Source organism: Castor canadensis, chromosome 14, assembly GCF_047511655.1.
Source record: "Castor canadensis chromosome 14, mCasCan1.hap1v2, whole genome shotgun sequence".
Taxonomy (NCBI): Eukaryota; Metazoa; Chordata; class Mammalia; order Rodentia; family Castoridae; genus Castor; species Castor canadensis.
Genome location: NC_133399.1, coordinates 70,844,815 through 70,864,577, shown reverse-complemented (window position 1 = coordinate 70,864,577; position 19,763 = coordinate 70,844,815). Strand labels below are relative to the sequence as shown.

General features: G+C 35.2%; 1 protein-coding gene across 3 annotated transcripts in view; it reads right to left on the bottom strand.

Moving 5' to 3' along the window:
• Window positions 1–19,382, bottom strand: part of Tusc3 (tumor suppressor candidate 3) — a 196,838-nt gene extending 177,456 nt beyond the window's left edge. For 2 of the 3 annotated variants that reach the window (XM_074054731.1, XM_020167490.2), the window contains exon 1: window positions 19,031–19,382. In XM_074054731.1, the coding sequence (XP_073910832.1) occupies window positions 19,031–19,168 (138 nt within the window). In that variant the 5' untranslated portion in view covers window positions 19,169–19,382. The remainder of the gene's footprint in view (window positions 1–19,030) is intronic. The other variant, XM_074054732.1, reaches the window with a different exon arrangement.
• Between the last annotated feature and the right edge of the window lie 381 nt (window positions 19,383–19,763).

Genomic DNA, 19,763 nt, shown 5'->3' with positions numbered 1-19,763 from the left:
ATTAATTCATTCATGCTAGGGTTCACTATGCAATGTGGAAAATTTGTTTTAAAACATATCTACACCAGAGTATATGACTCAGTTTTGTATTTACAATATAGCATCTCAACCAATTGCTATAGGGTATTACTAAAATCTCCCCTCATTCCTGAATATAACCCAACTTTGGTGATTATATGGTCATGGAGCAATATGTATCTTTATGTATTATTTTATAACATTTAAATTTTTTAGTCTTTATAATCTAATTTCTTAATTGTCACTTAAAATGTTAATATGAATTTTCAGAAACTTAAGAGAGAGTAGCACATATTCAAAATAGTCAAAATTCCCTTCATGACACCATGAAAGAAACTCCAAATTAATTTTAAAATAACGAGTAAAAGAGGTGTTATCTGTGCATGGTGGCAAATGTCTGTAGCTACATGGTAAGCTAAGGTAAGAGTATAAAATGGGTCCCAGGAGTTGAGGACCAGCCTAGACAACCCAGCAAGATCCTGTCTCAATAAATACATGAATAAATAATAAATAAATGGAAGACACTGGAGCAATGAAAGAATTTATAAAAACTGCTTTAAGTCTCATTCCTCAAGAAAGCAACAGATTTAACTTAGTTCAATTTCCACACTTTAGAAAAGCAGTAGATTCCTAACCAGCTAGCAAAAGCAAGCTGGTCCAAGAACCCATGAATTTAAAATTTGGTATCTCACAGCTAAGCAAGTGGGAGTTCTGTACACGTCATTCAAAAACTATGATTTGTTGCTTTAATGGAAAATCTTTACTTAAAAAAACCTAAAAGAAAATTTCAGTAATAAGTAAGCTCAAATAAAGAACTTTAAATATAACTTTTAAATTTTAAAACAGATCAGTAACAAAATCTAAAATCAATATTCTTAATTCTAGTTATATCAATTTCCAATTAATGCATATTGTTACATAAATCCATTTCAACCCTTCTTTCGATTTAAAATTCATTTCATTTCAACATTGAACATAAATGTATCTTTTAATATCTAACTGCATAATTTCCCTCAACTGTGATAGGAACTATGTATTTACAACGAATTACAGTAGTCTACCTTACTAACTAGGGATAAGTTTAAAGACTTGCAGTGGATCCATGAAACCATAAATAGTACTGAATTCTATACATAAACTGTCTTTTTTGCTATTATACCTATAGTAATGATTAATTTTATAAATTTGACACAATAAGAGGTTAACATTAACAAATCATACAGTAGAACAAGTATAACAATGTGCTGTAACAAATGTTATGCAAATGTTTTTCTCCCTCCTTTTCCTACAATCTGATCATATCACAGGGAGGAAGGATTAGAGCCATCCAGATTTTGAAACAAAAAACATCTTGTAAGCAACACACACACACACACACACACACACACACACACATTATATACTTGTACACATACACACTTAACTTTAATGTTTAAATTGGTTCATGAAAAGATTCCATTTAACAAAGAAAATAACAAGTCTGAATAACCACTGCAAAATCAAATCAAATCACTTGTTATTTTAACAAAATCCTGGCCACTTTACAAAATAGTCTTAGTTCAAACACAGGAGCTGGGGATGTAACTCAGGAGTAGAGCACCCACTTACTATGTACAAGCCCCTGGGTTCCATTCCCAGCATGCATAAACAAATAAATAGATAGATATATAAATGAAAATTCACCAAACAGCATTTTTTACACCTTACAAAAATCCTGTTAATTCAAAATATAATATACATAATTATATGCAAAAAGTATATATAATTTGACAGACTATGTCCCATTAAGTGTGCTAATTTTAAATGATAATATAGTATATTTTAAAAATCACTGTTTTTGCTGAATAAGTTTATAATAAAAAAATTCTACACAATAAATTTAAGAAAATTTTAAATAAAAGCAAAGCACTCTGCACAAAAATAACCATCCCAAAGTTAAAACTGTATTCTCTCCCTCAAAATAACATTAAAATATAAAACAAAAAGATAGTTTTCCAGAAGACATTCCATGTAGTTGAAAGTGTAAAGCTGAACATGGTTATTAGGTTCTAATTAGCTGATAAAATGTTTATACCCAGATAAAAACCCAACTTGACACAAACTGCAACAACTAACTTAAAATGTTTGACTGATCTATTTATCTAAAGTAGTATAAACTCACTCAAATTCTCAAAAGGCATAAGATATTGTTAGAACTTTTGTAAATGTCATAATGGACCCCCAGTACAATTAAATAATAACAAAAAAGAAAAAAAATGAGAACTCTCATAGAAACACCCATGCAGGGCAAGGTTGGAGAGGCTTAAAGCTACCCCTTTGAAAGTCTGAGGGTTCCTAAACTCAGGGCTTCTCAGCTGTGACACAAACCAGCTGAGTCAATGGCAAGTTCAGGTTCACCTGCCTAAGGCACCCTGAGTAATACTCTACCTAAATCCATGCAGGCTCCAAGTCTCCAGAGCAGCAAATGAAAGTGCACTGAGCCAACCTCACAGCTCCCACACCTGTTTAAGAGCTGGTATACTGCAGGACACACACAGCCCTATAGGAGTGAAGCTGATTGTCACTGTGTATGTAGAGCCTATTATAAAACAGAGTATCTCTGACATAATAATCCTACTACACACTGCGGTGATCTGATAGTTTGCCAAGAAAAATAAAGTAAACCATCCTGAAGCAACAGTTATATTTAGCTGAGAATGCAAAAAGTAAATATATTTAAAAATAAACTGATAATAGAGCTTTGCAAAAAGTTTTAATATAAAATACAATTACGTGTTTTAAAATCACTTCCAAATTTCTTTTCCTAAGTTTTTTAAATACAGAAAAGGAAAAAAATAGACTTCTCCTCTATCTGAATTTATGTAATTTCATACACTATATGGTTGCAGAACATTCAAAACAAAGAATACATTCTTTCAAACAATTTTCATCAAGCATATTGGAAAAAGCAGAAATGTTCAATTACACTTATTTCCACATGTATACATGTATGTGTATAATTCATTCCAAAACAATACTATTTTAACACTAGAAAAAAATTAAAATATGTGCTAAAATGTTCTGTAAAACAAATTAACTTACAGAGAAAATACATGATGTATAAGATCAGTTTCACTATACTAGGAAAGTAACTAAGAATTTATAATGTTGTGGAAAAAGCTACAAATAATTCAAGTAGTGATTATGTGGGTACCTTTTTGAAATCTACAGGCTCTCTTTAAAGAAATTTTTCACCAAAACTTTATATAAATAATCCAAAATTCACTTTCATAAATGCTGGATACAGATAAATCCCTTATTTTAATGCAAATGAAATGTTCCTTAAGGAAAAAACAGGAACAGTATGATACAATTTTAAATGCAGAATTTAAATACTGAGGAATGAAGTAGCACTAAAGCAATGAGAGCAACATATTGAATAATAACTGGATAATGAGTCATTCACAAGAGGTAACCCAAGCCCATCACCAGAGGCTCACACCTAGAGCCCTAGCTACTTGGGAGTCAGATTTGAGAGAATCACTGTTTAAGGCCAGCCCAGACAAAGAGTTTACAAGACCCCATCTCAACAACAAATGGGCATGGTGATGGATGACTGTCACCCCAGCAATGGCAGGAAGCTTAAACTAAGAGAATCACAGTTTAGGCTGGCCTGGGAAAAAAACAAGATCCTATCTTGAAAATAACTAGAACACAAAGGGCTAGAGGCATGGCTCAAGCAGTAGACTTGAGTCATGAGTTCAAACCCCAGTCCCCAAACCAAAAAAAGAAGTGTAACACAGTATACACACTATGTAAATACAGAGAAAAATTTCTGTTGAGATTCCTATAAAATTGATCTTATAAATCAACAAAAATGTGGATCCATTTTAAAACTGTTCTACCTCTAACTTATCCCAGTCAGCCCAGGGGCGATACCACTTACTTCTGTTATCTGAGCGAAATTATTAATCACACCTTCTTTTACTCCCAAGTGTCCTGGTTTGGATGATAAATTATACAGTCTCTCTCCTTCTAAACAGCTGGCTCCTTCTGGCCATAAGGTATTGTCTTTGCCCTGGTCCAGATGTCAGATAATTATGCATATTTTCTGAGATGGGTTTAAATAAACTTTATGTCTATGTGTAATATAGTTTCATTATCATAAGCTATAATTTGTTATCTCAAATTCATAAGGGTAAATTTCCTCTGATTCACACTCTAATTAGTCTAAATTTAAGGGTTTTATATTTTCTATGAAAATAAATTGCCCATATATTTTCCAGCAGGTACTACAAAAAACTACACAAATGGAGGTAGAATAGGGCAACACATGAGTGACTAAGAGAATTAAGTTGCTTATCTATATTATTTTCTATGCCAAAGAAGCATCTCAAAGACAATTCAACAGTGCAATTGTAAGAGTACAACTAATCTTGTTTTACATATTTTTAATCACATATAATAAAATTCTAAGCATGTGAAATTTTGTAATTTAACAAAATTTGCCCATTCAATATATGTGTAAGTAATCACACAATAATGATTTGCCAAAACTCTGTAGTCTGAAGCAGAACTATGTTGCATTTGCTAAACAGTTACATCTTCCTGAATGACAAAGACCCTACCTCAAAAAAAAAAAAAATACACAAAACAGGGCCAGCAGAGTGGCTCAAGTGGCAGAGCACCTGCCTAGCAAGCGTGAGGCCGAGTTCAAACCCCAGTACCTCCAGAATAAAAAAAAAAACAGAGCTAAAGGACTACAGCTTTATTACAGATTCCCAACTTGCCACACCACTACCTTAGCCAAGAGTACTTCCAATAAAAGCATCTCCTGATACACATTACTATGGGACAAAGAATCAAACACAAAATAAAAGGACAAAATGTGGTATGTGTTACAATTTTCAAGAGTACAAATCTTCTGTAATGCAAAATAGGAGTACATACCAGCTCTGAGGTATACACAATCAAAAAAGTAATGAACTTTAAGCCACATGAGCAGTATTTGAGGCCCAGCTCTATCGCTTAGCAGCTACATTACCATGGGACAAAAATCTTTAAATTTGATTAGGTTACCTCATTTTCAAATGCTAATAATAGCACCTACTCAAAAGAATCCTATGGATCAGTAACCAGTGTAAAGATCAGTCAGAGATGAATCAACATAGGTTGTAACACATGTGTACACAAAAGCAATGCTGGGAATATTTCTGTATAGCTATCCTTAACTCAACTACCAAAACTGCTTTGTCTTCCTTATTATGCTTATGTCTTCTCCTCAACAAAATTAGTGATAAGGGCAGAACAGGATCTGCCTGGAAGTGAGGGGGGAGAGGGGGGCCAGGGGAGAGAAATGACCTAAACAATGTATGCACATGTGAATAAATGAATAATTTAAATAAATAAAAGGGTAGAGAAAAAAAGTCCCATATCTGAAGAGGATTACAGTTTTGTAAACTATTTTCTTTATTTTGAATGTCTCAGTTTTAGCATATATATTTTTCCAATTTATAAAATGTTTTATTTCCTGCTCTATAATTCTTTAGAAAATAGCTTATATATTAAAGGTAAACTAGGTAATTAAAATTATTAGATACATAAAATAGGGTTGAAACATTACTTTTAGCCTTAAGTAATCAAGTGATTTATGAAAAGGTGATGCTATCACCTAATTCTTTATTACAATTTTATTTATTTACTGTCTGACTTTCAAAGACATGAAACAGTTTAATAAAAGCAGAGATCTTCTCTCTTTATCTTCTATAATTTTATGCAAAGGAACATTTGTCTCATTTGAAAGCAGCCAAAAGTAAAAATTAGAAAGAATCCAAAGCCACATCTACTGCCTCAAGTGACTGATAGTGTCTTGGTGTTGTGTGAAGAGGGACTTGTACAGCTGAGACACTCTCAGTGCAAATCTCAGATTATTTATTTGAGATGTTTTCTGTGATCTATCGCTTACCGATATTTCTCTGTCTTGTATAGTTACAACGTGCTTACCCAAATCTCCATGTTTACATTACTTTATATGATTTTTGTAAAGATGATTCAGAATTACATAAATGTGATTTCTTAAAAAAAAAAAAAGAATCCCATGAAGAATAAATAAGATGAAGCTAAAGACTGTGTTCTTCAAAATGCTAGGCACTGAAATTTGCTTCTGAGCCCCAGAAGCATTAAGTCCAAAGGTAAAAATACACCTATACTGGCAGTAAAACTGCTATATCACATGAGGAGCAAACTATTAAAGAACAGCTATTGAACCCATGTTTTAGTCTAGACTGCAAAAAGTATGTTAAATGAGCATAATGCTGTAAATACACAACATCACCATATCCTGGTAATGTAGCCCAGAGAAGAAATTGAGAATGCATTCCATAAACTGGCTTAGAGGCTGAGTGACTTTTTAATAAATAATGGACACAAATTTTGTGAGTCTGATTTCCTTGTAGAATATATCCTTGGATGCAAAAACAAGGAAAACACACTAACCTAAATAGGGTGTGTTTTAACACAGAAAGAGATGAGATTTGTTTTAGTCTTCTTTATTTTTCAATAAACCATTTCTTTTAGTAAGAAAATAGATTCTCCCTCAAGAGTTTCCAGGGACAACCAACCACAGATACCTACACTGTAGCCCAATGAGGCTGATTTTGGACATCTCTGCTCCATTAACACATTTTTTGTTTTTTTGAATAACAAAATTTCCATAATTTGTTGCAGTAACAACAGGAAATGAATACAGGTGACATCCTGGACTTTCCTGAACAATCTCCAAGCCACCTATCTGGCCATGAATCTGCCTTGACTATTTGTGAAGAACAGTGGCTTCTCTCCTTCCCTTCTACCTCCAGTTGTCAGGAGCACAATACCACAGAACCTCAAAGCCCTTAGAACAATGGTAGTGGACACTCTAGCATATCAAAGGGGAAACATTAATGGATAAGCTACCAATGACACAGATGGTCTGTTGATACTTCATTGCCTAGAACCCCATCACATGGCTAAAGCTAAACAGGGAGGAGACTAGGAAATATTCTCTAGCTTGTGACTATACAGAAAGAAAACTTACAATAGTAAATATGTCTGGCACACCATCAAAAGAATTTAGAAAGGAATATACTAAAATCTGATTAAAATATGAAAGCCACAGCAGGAAAACAACATGAGAAATACCTCTCTAGCTGTTGGCAAGTAGTCAGGTGGTGGAGATCAAGAGGATCACACAAAAAGTTAATGACCATGATCTTAACAAGTTGCTCATAGTGATACCTATCTGTAGTACAGTTATATGGGAGGTATAGGTAGGAATCCAGGGCTGGCCTTGGGCAAAAACTGTGAGACTCTAACTGAAAAATAAAGGGTTGGGGCATGGTTCAAGTGGTAGAACACTTGCCTAACAAGCTCAAGACTCAGTACCAAGGAAAAAAAAACAAAAACAAAAAAACACTATTGAGAACTATATTCTGTTCAAGTAGTCACAGGATATGCACAAATAAAAGTGGTTATTAAAAAGATCTAACCAGAGCCCCCCATTCTCTCTTGTGGTGTTTCTTCTGGCCTATACCTTCACTTGCAATAAAACTTTACTTACTTCTTTCAATCTGTGTCTTAATAAATAAATTAAATAAATAATTAAATGTACAAATCTTTCAAAACAGTAGAGAATACCATATAAGTTAATTTCATGAAGATATTATCTTTAAATTATACACTATTCAGATTTAGTAATAAGAATGTAGACAACAGATTCCACAATTTGCTTTTCTATAACACCAATCTGCCAACTGAATGAAGGTAAGATGCATATAAACATATTTCACAATACAAGAAATCACTTACCTATTTTTTTATTTCAGGAGAGAATTGTTAACTCAAATAATATAGATACCTTGCTCTTATTATGCTCTCCTTAATACTAATAAGCTCATTTTGAAAATACAGTTCCCATTTGTTAGGAGGCTTACAAATATAATATAAAATGTCAGCTATAAAAATGAAAAATATGAATCTAATAAAATAATTTTTTTCTGTTTTTGTATCTGATAGAAGAACAATGCTTTATCCTATAATGGCAGGGGAAAGGAAACATTTCTGTAAGTTCTTAATATTTCCATAAGTTTTGTATATTAAGAAAATGTATCTTGAAAAGTACATTCTGTCAATTGTTTTAGACACAAAGAATATTTGTTCGTGAATTCTATCTGTTCATTTCCTCCATGAAAAACAGAATGTCTATTATTCTTCCAAACTTCTGGATTAGTGTAATGGGTATCCTGAGACTGCAAGATAAGTGAGCTGTTTAAAATAATTCTTATCATTTGCAGCAACTTATTTTTGTGAATAACTATCTTCTCGGCACTATGCAATTTAGGAGTCATGAGCTGTAAAATCACTCAGGATGGTTTGAGTCCATCTTCTTTGGTCACAGCTTGCTCTGATTCTTCCCCATCTTACATTCATTTTCCCATTCCAGTCATTTGTCCCTGGATCATAAGCTTCATTAGCAATTTACAATGAATAGGCTTCCAACACTACTTAACCAGATCCCACCACTGCATAAGGTCAAGTCCTTATAACAAATATAGACAGACAGGCAGACAGACACACAAGAGAAATACATATATACATATTCATCGTCTTGTGAATCTTCACTGAAACAAATGTTACTGTCACTTTAATTTTCTGTTAGATAATGCTGTCCTAATATACTATCATACCATTCATTTTGATTTTAAAGTCACCATTTAAAAGTACATACATATCTAAACTTTAAAAGTACATACATATCTAAACTTTAAAAGTACATACATATCTAAACTTTAAAAGTACATACATATCTAAACTTTAAAAGTACATACATATCTAAACTTTAAAATCAAAATGAATGGTATGATAGTATATTAGGACAGCATTATCTAACAGAAAATTAAAGTGACAGTAACATTTGTTTCAGTGAAGATTCACAAGACGATGAATATGTATATATGTATGGTCTGAGTATCTGTGTCCCCTTAAAATTCATAAATCACCTTAAAATTCATACATCACAAGTGTAATAGTATTAAGAGAAAAGGTTTTGTGAAAGTGACTAAATCATAAGGGTAGAGCTTTACTGAATGGGATTAGTGCCCCTGTTTTTTAAAGCAGGTCCCAGTGAGCTTGCTCATCTCTTCTAAGATAAAGAGTTAAAGAAATCTATCTATTCTTATTTATTCTATTGCCAGAACCAATTTCAAATCATTTATTACCTCTTACCTTGACTTTTGCAATCACCTCTTAAGTAGATTGCTCTTCTTCCTCCAATCTTGCATATACCCTTCACAGCTATTCTCCATGGCATAAATAGAGCAATCATTCTAAATACAAACTTCATTTTGTTACCTTCAAGATAAAATCCTCAATGCTGCCCACTGGTTTCAGGATTAAATATACATTTTTTTTTATCCAGGTCAGTGCAGTTGTCTAGGATCTGACCCCTACCTTCCATTCTAGCCTCAACCCATTATTCCCATTACTGTGTTTATTAGCCTTACTGAAGTCATTACTTCATGTTCTTTAAATTTACTTTTCCGTATTTTTGGAACTTTACCAATGCTATCTTCCTCTGTCTGGAGCACTCTCCCTCTTCATTAGATTATTTTCTTTGGGTATAGCTTCTGTTTTCAGCTTATCCATAGTACACAGTAGTTCCCAGCTTATGCACTTCTTGTACTATAATTGGTTTTGTCTGGACTATGAGCTGTATGACATACCCAGAACAGTGGCTGTCTTATTCATCAATCTGCCTCTACAATCCAGCCTACTATAATATTCACCAATAAAATTTACTAGGAAAAGAATAACAGATCACATTTTAGAGTAACTTGATCCTTTGCTTGTTATTAACATGTAACATTATTTTTGGGAGGTGACAATCAAATATGCTTTTTTATTGGTTAAATAGTATTACTTCTATTTTAAATCCTCAAAAAAATCCATGATATAAAAAAACACTGACAAATACTTAAAAAATCAATAGCCAGAAAAAGTCATATAACATAAAAGGCTCATCTGATTTGGGCTTCTAAAATGATATGATTGTAATGACACAGACATCAAAAACAAAGAAGTTCCCATTCTCAATGACTTTTTCCTTTTTGATGGTGGGACTGGGTTTTGAAACAGGGCTTTGAGCTTGCAGAGAGGCACTCTTTGAGCCATGCCTCCAAATCCATTTTGCTATAGTTATTTTGGAGGTGGAGTCTTGAGAACTATTTGTCCAGACTGATCTCAAACCTCAATCCTCGAGTTCTCAGCCTTCCAAGTAGCTAGGATTACAGACATGAGCCACCAGTGACCTGCTGAGTTATATTTTGGTGGCAAGATAGTACAGAAAGCTCCCTGGGACCATCTACTTACTGTGTCATGATGGAACCCTCTAAAAATACAAAAACAAAATGATGGTCCTATAAAGGACCTATGTATAAAGATATAGGGTTAATCCAAATTCACAGAAGTAACCTGGCAAAGAGATACAGAGAAAAGGGAAACAATACAACTATTCTCCCCTCCATTTCTTTTTAGATTGCAAAATATCTTATGTTTCTAACCTTATTAAATGTACCTTGAATGTAAGAGAAACCCAGCAAAACCCAGTCAAATTACAAGTTCTCAGCTGGGTGCTGGTGGTTACACCTGTAATCCCAGCTACTCCAGAGGATGAGATCAGGAAGATCATGGTTCCAGACTACTTGGAGGGGTGGATAGGGTGGAGGTGTGACAAGACCCCATCTGAAAAAAAGCTGGAGCTGAGCATGGTGACATGTACCTGTCATACCAGCTACTGTAGGAAGAAGAAAATAGGAGAATTACAATCCAGGTCAACCTGGGCAAAAAAGCAAGACTCTACTTCCAAAATAACCAGAGCAAAAAAGGCTGGCTGGGGGATGGTGGGGCGGGGGGACGATGACTCAAGTGGTAGACTGCCAACCTAGTTAGCACAAAGCCCTGAGTTCAAACTCCAGTATTATCAAAAAGAAAGAAAACACAACTCCTCTAAGTTTTCTGATCAATCATGAGTTATTATGGTTTTTATAACCCATGAAATACTTTGGAAACTATGGTGATGTGAAAAAATAGCTTGTTTACTGCTTTAATTTGTGTTTTTGTACATAGGTATCTGAAACCAGCAAAAGTAATGGGTGTAAATTTAATTGTTATTTGATAGTCAAATAAAAGAACTTAAATGGCTCAGCCACAATTAGTTTTGAATAATCCCTAAGGACCATATAATTCAATTAAATTGTTGAGAATTAATGTTATTTAGGCTTCTTTGTAATAAGGAAGTTGTAATCAAATGAAATTAGAACTATTACCATGAGTCAACTTCTAAAACATAAAATTAATTCTGATATACATCAAAACTACCACAAACCATTACCATATTCATATAATTTTAAAATTTAGAAAGAATCTACTCTAGCTCTTAATCTTTTTAGAATACACTGGAAAAATACATTTTATGTGATAAATAAAAAAATGTATACTAGGGTTTGAACTCAAGGCCTGGAGCTCTCTAGGAAGGTGCCCTATCATTTGGACCGTGACCATTTTAGCCCTTTCTTGCTTTAGTTATTTTCAGATAAAGTCTTGTCTTTTTGCCCAAGGCTGGCCTCTGACTATTACCCTCCTACCTAGAGCTTTCTGTATAGCTGGGATCACAAGGGCACATGAACATGCCCAGCTTGTTGGCTGAAATGGGGTCTCACTAACTTTGCCCTGGCTGGCCTCAAACTGATATCCTTCCCATCTTCACCTCTGGAGTAGCTGGGTTACCTCTGTGAGCCATCAGCTCACTTTACAGGTGAGAGGATGCTCCAGAGGTTGTGACTTGCCCAGGACATAGAGTTTATACCAAAGGAACCTAGCACCCACATTTTGCTTTCTAGAAATTTTACAAAATTCTTACAACTTTGGAAGTTAGCCTTTTACTTTATTCAAAGTCTTTTACATATTCCAAAAAAACCATGTGTGAGTATTATCACAGTTTCTAAAGAAGAAAACAGCAATCTAAACTGATAAGATAATTTGCAAAGATAATGAGGAGGCTAAACTCCATCTTACCTTTTTCTTACTAATTCCATCTACACCCCTACCAAACAGTAAAATCAGAAATGAGAGAAAGGGAGAAAGACCAACCCAAATTACATAAAGGATCATAGGCCTCAATTGGGACAAAAGAAAAATGACAAATAAACAGCAAACAAAATATAAGAGGAAATAATCATATTTTAATAATATGTTACCCATCAATAAACAAAACCATGTGAGGGGCAAATGTGCTGAGGTTTCAAAATGGAGGATGACAATGTCAAATATTACAGGAAAGTCAAATAGGAAAACTACTCATTAGGTCTGGTAATGGAGAAATCAGTGGCAACCTTCTAAAGAATCAATTCAGTTTCTGATGTCAAACAGGAAAATTAAGTATTGCACAAAGAAATAGGCCCATCTAATGCAAAAACTTTTAATCTTCTTTTATAATGCCAAATCAATTTTTCTACCAAAATGACAAGCAACCCATACTATATCCTGAGAATTCATTCACCTGCATCAGCACCAAAAATGGAAAGTAGGCAGGAGGGAGGATAAGGTACCAAGTTACATGAGCTAGGAATAAGAAGTTCTGGTGTGCTATTGCACACAAGAGTGGTAACGGGTAATAATCATGCTATGTATATTTCAAAAAAAACAGAAGAAAAATTTTGAGTATTTTCACCACAAAGAAATAATAAATGTTTGAGATGTTTTAACCTGATTTAAATAGTATTCAACTATATATAAATATATATATGTACACATCACATGGTACATCACTCATGTACAATTTTATGTTTTTATTTATCAGTTAAAATAAATTTACCTCAAATTTTTTACAAAAATTAAAAAAGCAAGTGTCCTTGGGGAGAAAGTTCCAAAGGATCAGCTATGAAAAAACAAAGGAAAGAATACTGCTAGTTATTATAGTATGACAGTAGAAAAGAGACAGGGAGATCCTGATAGCATCAAACTCTCAATAAATGAGCACAGGAATACAGAAACATAAACTCTGGTTTCTGGTCTCAGCAAACCTTATTTCTAGTTCCTGCTTTGTTATTAGCCTAACATTTTCATGCTCAGGTTCTAAAATGCAGAATTAAAACAAAACATATCCTACAATTTCTGTTATGATTTGCACTATGCTGCATAGCAAAGCATATGACTCATGTGGTTGTCAGTGGGAAGCTAAGTTGAATGAATACCATTATGATAGTGTAAGACTTGAATAAGCCACCCTTCCTCCCCATAAGGGCTGCAAAATATTGGTCAGATACAATACAATCACTCCAGTTTTATGAGTATGAGAAAAGCCTTTATTCCACTTAAAAACTCCTTTCTTAACAAAATATGGACCAATCGGCATACTTTCCAACTAAAGAGCGATCTGAATTTTTCTTCTGCTTAATCCTAACTCAAATGTTACCCAAAAGAATACTATTAAAATATCCTTTGAAAACATATCTCCCTGAATTTTATTTAGCATGCCTTTAAAAAGAAATCAACTACGTATCTATTACACATACACACACAAAAAAGTATTTTTAAAGTATTCACATGAAAGGCACATCATTTACAGCAAATATATCTGAGGCATAAATTATTCTTCCACTCTTTCCTAGAGCTAACAGCTTTTAAGGCACATATTAAACTTATTCCCAATCTTTTTCTAAAAGCCTTGGACTCATACAATATTTAAATATAACTTCAAACCACACCAAAAAAAGTCCTTTCAATAGAAAGAACACATGAAAAATTTGCTTCCAAACACACTCATACATACATAGATGTCTTAGCATATTAACCGCTAAGATTCAAAGACCAGGGAGGGTTATAGGTACCTAAGGAATCCTCTGATATTTAATGTCTAATTGACAAGTATATGGTTATAGAACTAGTTATTAAAACAGAGTAGAAGGATGACTTTGGAATAAAATGGCAACTATACAAACTGTACAGGCATGTACAAAACCCTTAAATTGATAAGATCACCGCTAAAATGCTTTTAGATATAAAAAATCAAAAATCCAATTTGAAATGTCCTAAAGAGTAAGAAAGTCTATGAATTCACATAACTGTTCTACTCTGGAATCAGAGTAGAACAATTATAAGGCTAACTAAGTCATGACATCAAGAACCCATGTTGCTCCCAATTTTCAAACTATAAAGATATAAAATACTGGCAGGTGATTAGATTAAAAAAATGAAGTTCTTGACTATTAAAATTTTTTTCCAATAAAACAGTACTGTTAATAGCAAGGAGAAAATAGATGGATCAGATGCACAAAGAAAACTAAGCTTAGTTTGAGAAGCTGTAGAAATCTTGCCAAATAAAATAAACAGACTAGCAGAAATATTATCCATTTAGTACACAAGTGCTGGTATGTGGGTGCATGTGTGTTCATTTACACACAAACATATTATATAAACAACAAATAATACATTTTTTTCATCATCTACCCATTTTCTAACCAGAGAATACATTACACCTACACTTAACCAAAGGTAAATTTTCTACCTTGGTAGGATTACCCTGAAGCTCCAAGGGTTCTTATGGCTCAATTGCCAAATTAATTAACATCAGTCACAAGCATAACAGATCAAATTCACAAACAAAATCATTGATTATTTAGAGCTAGAGAGGATGAAAAAGTAGATGTAGCAAAAGTTTACATGCTTCCACTCCTTTATCTGTGCCTACATATAACATACCACACATATGGGATTGCACATGCTAGTGATGTATGTGCAAGATAATAACCTCAAAATATTCAATTTTGACAAAGTTCCCATCTGTTACACAGGGGAACAATTCCCCAAGAGTTTCTACACAATCTATGAGTGGAAGTAGACAGTTTCAAATTATTCTTTCAAAGATACTAGTAGGGCATAATAGCTACAGAAGATAAGAGTCCTCCTTCAGTAAAGAAAGCAAGTTTGATTAATTTTTAGTTTACTGCCCATTTAAAAATATTTGGGTTCCTAAGCTAAAGGTCCCTCTCGTGCAAAGCAACTCACTACATGTGTGCGCATCATCTAGCCCTCTTCAGCCTACCCTGCACCAACTAAAGCTCAAGGAACCACTGTAAATGTTGATTCTTGGGTAATTCTATCACTGTGAGTAAACTCATGTAATAAAGTCATAGGATTGTGTGACAGAGGAATCATTTATGGAATGCTATGACACAGGAATCCCATGTCTTCTGCCATAATCCATGAAACTGGGGCATGCTGAACAGGCAGTTTTGCCTATTCTAGGTAAGATCTGTCATTTTCAATCACACTTCAAGGGATTATCATAAAGATGATCTAACCCAAATGAAACATCAGCCTCATCTGTGTTATGTATGTTACTTATCAAAGTAAAATTACTATATATTTCTCAAAATTTGTGAACTGTTTCTTCCTCTTAAGTACTTGGCTTAAATGTAAATCCACTGCTTACCTCCACACTCTCCCTTTTAGATCACTTACTAAGATAGTAATCTATCTTTTACAGTTGTGCCACTAAAAGTAAATGGATATCATACATCTCAGTGTAAAATGTGCTTAAAAACATTAAAGACCTACAGAAATATGTTAAAGGAAATTGAAGTGTGTTCCTTTTAGGCAATATTTTATTCCTCTCTTAGGAAATGTTTAGGAGCCACTCAGTTTTTTGATGTTCCATATTCATTGTTACCTACATATCATAGCCCATCAACTATTCACATTCTTTGCAAATAGGATAAATAATTACAAAAGCTGCTTTTGATGATTGGCAAAGTCAGTAAGTCTACTGAAAATCATTAAAGAATTTAGAATATTTTTACATTATCAGAAGAGGTCATTATAAATTAAAGCAATTCTAGATGAAGATTATTAAATAACAAATACTAATGATGTAAAAAACAGAGAAATTGACAAAAGGAAACCAAAGTGTTAGGGCTGGAGGTGTGGCTCAAGCAGCAGAGCACCTGCCCAGCAAGTACAAGGCCCTGAGTTCAAACTCCAACACCAAAAAAAAATATAAACACAAAAAAAGCAAAATGCATTAGATATGCAAATAAATATAAAGCAATCAAAGTCTCCCATAATCTCACATCATTTAAAATGAAAAAGGAGACAAACATTTGTTTTTAACGACTGTATTCAATGTAACTAAGGGAACGTGACAATAAAAATTGTCAATTTTCTTTGCCTATTCAGTTATTTTTCTAACGTATATTCTTAAACAGAAAATATAACAAAACTATTTTTAAAGAATGAAAACATCTTCGTGAGGAAACACATATATAAACATACACATATATGTATAATACTACATACATACACACAAATCCATGAAAGATGACCAATTATTTTATGATGCAAAATCCCTTTCTAGGCAATTCTCAAACCTAAGATTTTGGAAACAGCTAATTTATTCCAAAGGCCAAACTAATTATTATTTTTATAAAGTTTAAGAAAAACAATTTTTAAAAATCTTGCATTTCCAAATCTTTTCATACAGTCTATTGCTTTCATTTAAATGAGGAACGCATAATAGCTAGTACTTACTGATCATTTTTTATGTTCTAGGCATTGCACTGGACATTTTATATACACAACTGTATTTAATCCCAACAACTGTCCTGAGATATAAATATTACGACTATATTTTTAACCAAGTAGACTGATATTCAGGGAAGCTAAGTGGTTGGGCTGGTGTCATAGAATTTGATAGAGATTGAGCTGCAATGGGCCATCTGTCTGACTCAAAAATCCATGATGTTAACTGTATTAGTTACTTTTCTCATTGCTGTGACAAAATGCCCAAGAGAAACAACATAGGAAAGAAAAGACTATTTCAGCTCATGGTTTCAGAGGTCACTGGGTCCTATATTCTTTGGGCAGAACATCATGGCAGCAGGAGCATGTAGAGAAAGAGGCTATTCACCTAAGACAAACAGAAAGCCGGCATTCAGGAAGGAACTAGAAATCAGGTATCACCTATAAAAGTGCCCCTAGTGAACTGCTTCCTCTGTGGAGGCCCCATCTCCTAAAGTTTCTAGAACCTCCCAAAACAGCACCACCAACTGTGGACCTAGCCCAACACATGAGCTTATCGGGAGCAGGACGGGGAAATACATTTACTATCACCATTACTTTCTTAAAAGCAAGTAATGTCAATTCTTGATTCTAGGATCAACTTTAAAATTCAATATGCCTTTCCCAGAAAGAAGGAAAAATGTTGTTCATTCCAAGTTAACTACCCTAATTCACGTTAATATTTATTCTGGCAAATCAAGTTCCAACTGCCGCTCAATGGAGTCCACAATTACCATGTTCTTAAGTCAGCAAGAAAGAAAGAAACTACCCAGGTCAAAGCAACCCTGAAACTACCTCTAGAGAAGTACATTAGTGAGCATCCATTTCTCCTTATTTCCAACACAGTGTGTTTTTCTTCCAGAATTGTAGTAATCAGATTGTAAACACAGTGCCAGATATAGAACTGTCCTATATTTCAGTGATATGCCTGCTTGTTATCAAAACTTCAACTGTTAAAATAATTAATGTGCTCTTTTTTCCTTAGGTAAAACACATGCACTGTTAACACCAGCATATACTAATATTATGTTCGCCTATTTACGAGAAATATAGTAATTTTGGAAGAACCCTTTTTCAATCTTCAAGAATATTCTCCCTAATTTTCACTTTAAAAATATCTTTTGGGCTGGTGGAGTGTCTCAAGTAGTAGAGCGCCTGCCTAGAAATCTGAGTTTAAATCCTTAGTACCCTAAAACAAACAAAAATGTTTTATAAAAGTATGTAAATGGAAAAAAAATATTGCAATTTAAATTTACTTACACCAAGGAATTAACGATTTCTCATATTAAAATAGTTTTACAAATGGAGACAGCAGGATGCTAAGAATTCCCTTTAATTGAAAGTTAGAATGGTCATGGTGCCTTCTTAGGCCATAAACCATCAGAACTTCTATGATGTTCCTCAACATTTTATACTGCCCTCTGCTCTAGTAACTCAACAAAAAAACCTGCTTACTCCTCAACTGCCTATCTTTCTTATGAACAACTATAAAATGTAAAAGTCTTAGAATATGACACACAACGTGTTAGAAAATAAATCTTTAATTTATATCTATAAATGAAAACTTAAGAGTAGTGCTTCTCTAAATCCCTTCTCAGAACTTAAAGAATTTTGTATGTCCTACTTTCATGCTAAAATTTAAAAAAAAAAAAAGTTAATACTGAACAGTTTCAAGCAAGGAGCAAAGAGAATGAGAACTACTTCACATGTAAGAGTGCTGTTTCACTCTATCCAGCTGTTAAGAAAACTCTGGTAATACCCTGAACCTGAGCCAGATTACCAGCCACGTGTACTTGTATTATTTCACCAGGAAAATGAATTCACAAATAATCCTACAACTCCTTTAAATACAGCCAGTTCAAATCTCACCTTCCTCAAAGTTAATGATGGCCAACATGGAGATCAGGTGATCCTAAATTTGATAGCATAGGTTATCTTCACAATTACATGAGTCAGACGTAAAAATACGCAATTTTAAAGGGTATGAACGCATAATAATTTAAAACACTCTCAATATGCTCTGTTGCCTCTTAATAGGGGTAAGGAAGACAGCAGACTATGAAAATAAGGGCCAGTGGTTCCTGCAGGTTTGTAAACAGCTCTAAAGGTCACAACCCTTTTAATGACACAGTTCCCTGAGGCTCAGTCCTCTCAGCGCTTAGGGTCTGAAAGACGCGTGTGCTCAGTCTCAACTAAGCTAAGGCTTCCGGGTTTTCCAAGGCAGGTTGCACGCGACATCAAGGCAAGAAACCCCAAATGACCCGCCCAGCAGCCACCCACGCCCGGCCGCCCGCTACCTAGCAACGCGGCGGGGCTTCCTAGCAACGCGGCCAGCCCCAGCCTGCCCCGGCCCACCCGAGCAAACCAACGGGATTCAGTCTACCTCCTTTTTCTTCTGTCCTCCTCCGAGCTGGATGCAGAGGAGAAGCAGGAGGAGGAGAAAGGAAAAGCTCCCCGTGGGCAGGTACCGCAGCCGCCGCCCCGCCTGTCTCCGGCGTGAAGGAGCGGCCCTGGCACCCATCGCCACAGGGCTGTGTCTCCTCCACGCACGGTAGCCGTGTGCGCCCAGCTCCTACCGCGCTCCACGCCAGTCAGGCCAGCCGCCAGGAGCCTCCTGGCCGAGCCCTCGGGGTGCCAGCGGCTTCTCGAGGGAGCGGGGTGGAGGTTAAGAACGCGGAGAAGGAGACTGACAGCGCATCCGGTTCACCGGGAGACGGACCTGGAAAGGCGCGGGATAGGGCAGGAAGTGGGCGTGGCCAGGGCCGCGGCTCCGTGCGGCGCGCCGTGTCTTCGGCCCGAGTGTTCCGCGAGACCTGCGCGCGGGAGGCCGTTACTGACCCAAGTCTGAAGTGCGCTTCTTGGAACCTTTACTAGTTCCTGCAAAACGCGGCGTGGCTCTTTGTCCAACGCTCTACCTGGAGCCCTAATCAGACCTGATTGTCTTCTTGACTGATGGAAGTGAGAAATGAAGACCAAGAACCTGGCCCCGCTACCTGGGCTATCTCCATTCGCATTGGGACATACTTAAGGACGCGGCTGTGCCCTCCACCCTCGCCCCGACCTCTTGAACCGCAGATGCCCCCGGACGCATAGAAATCGCCCCACAACTTCACAGT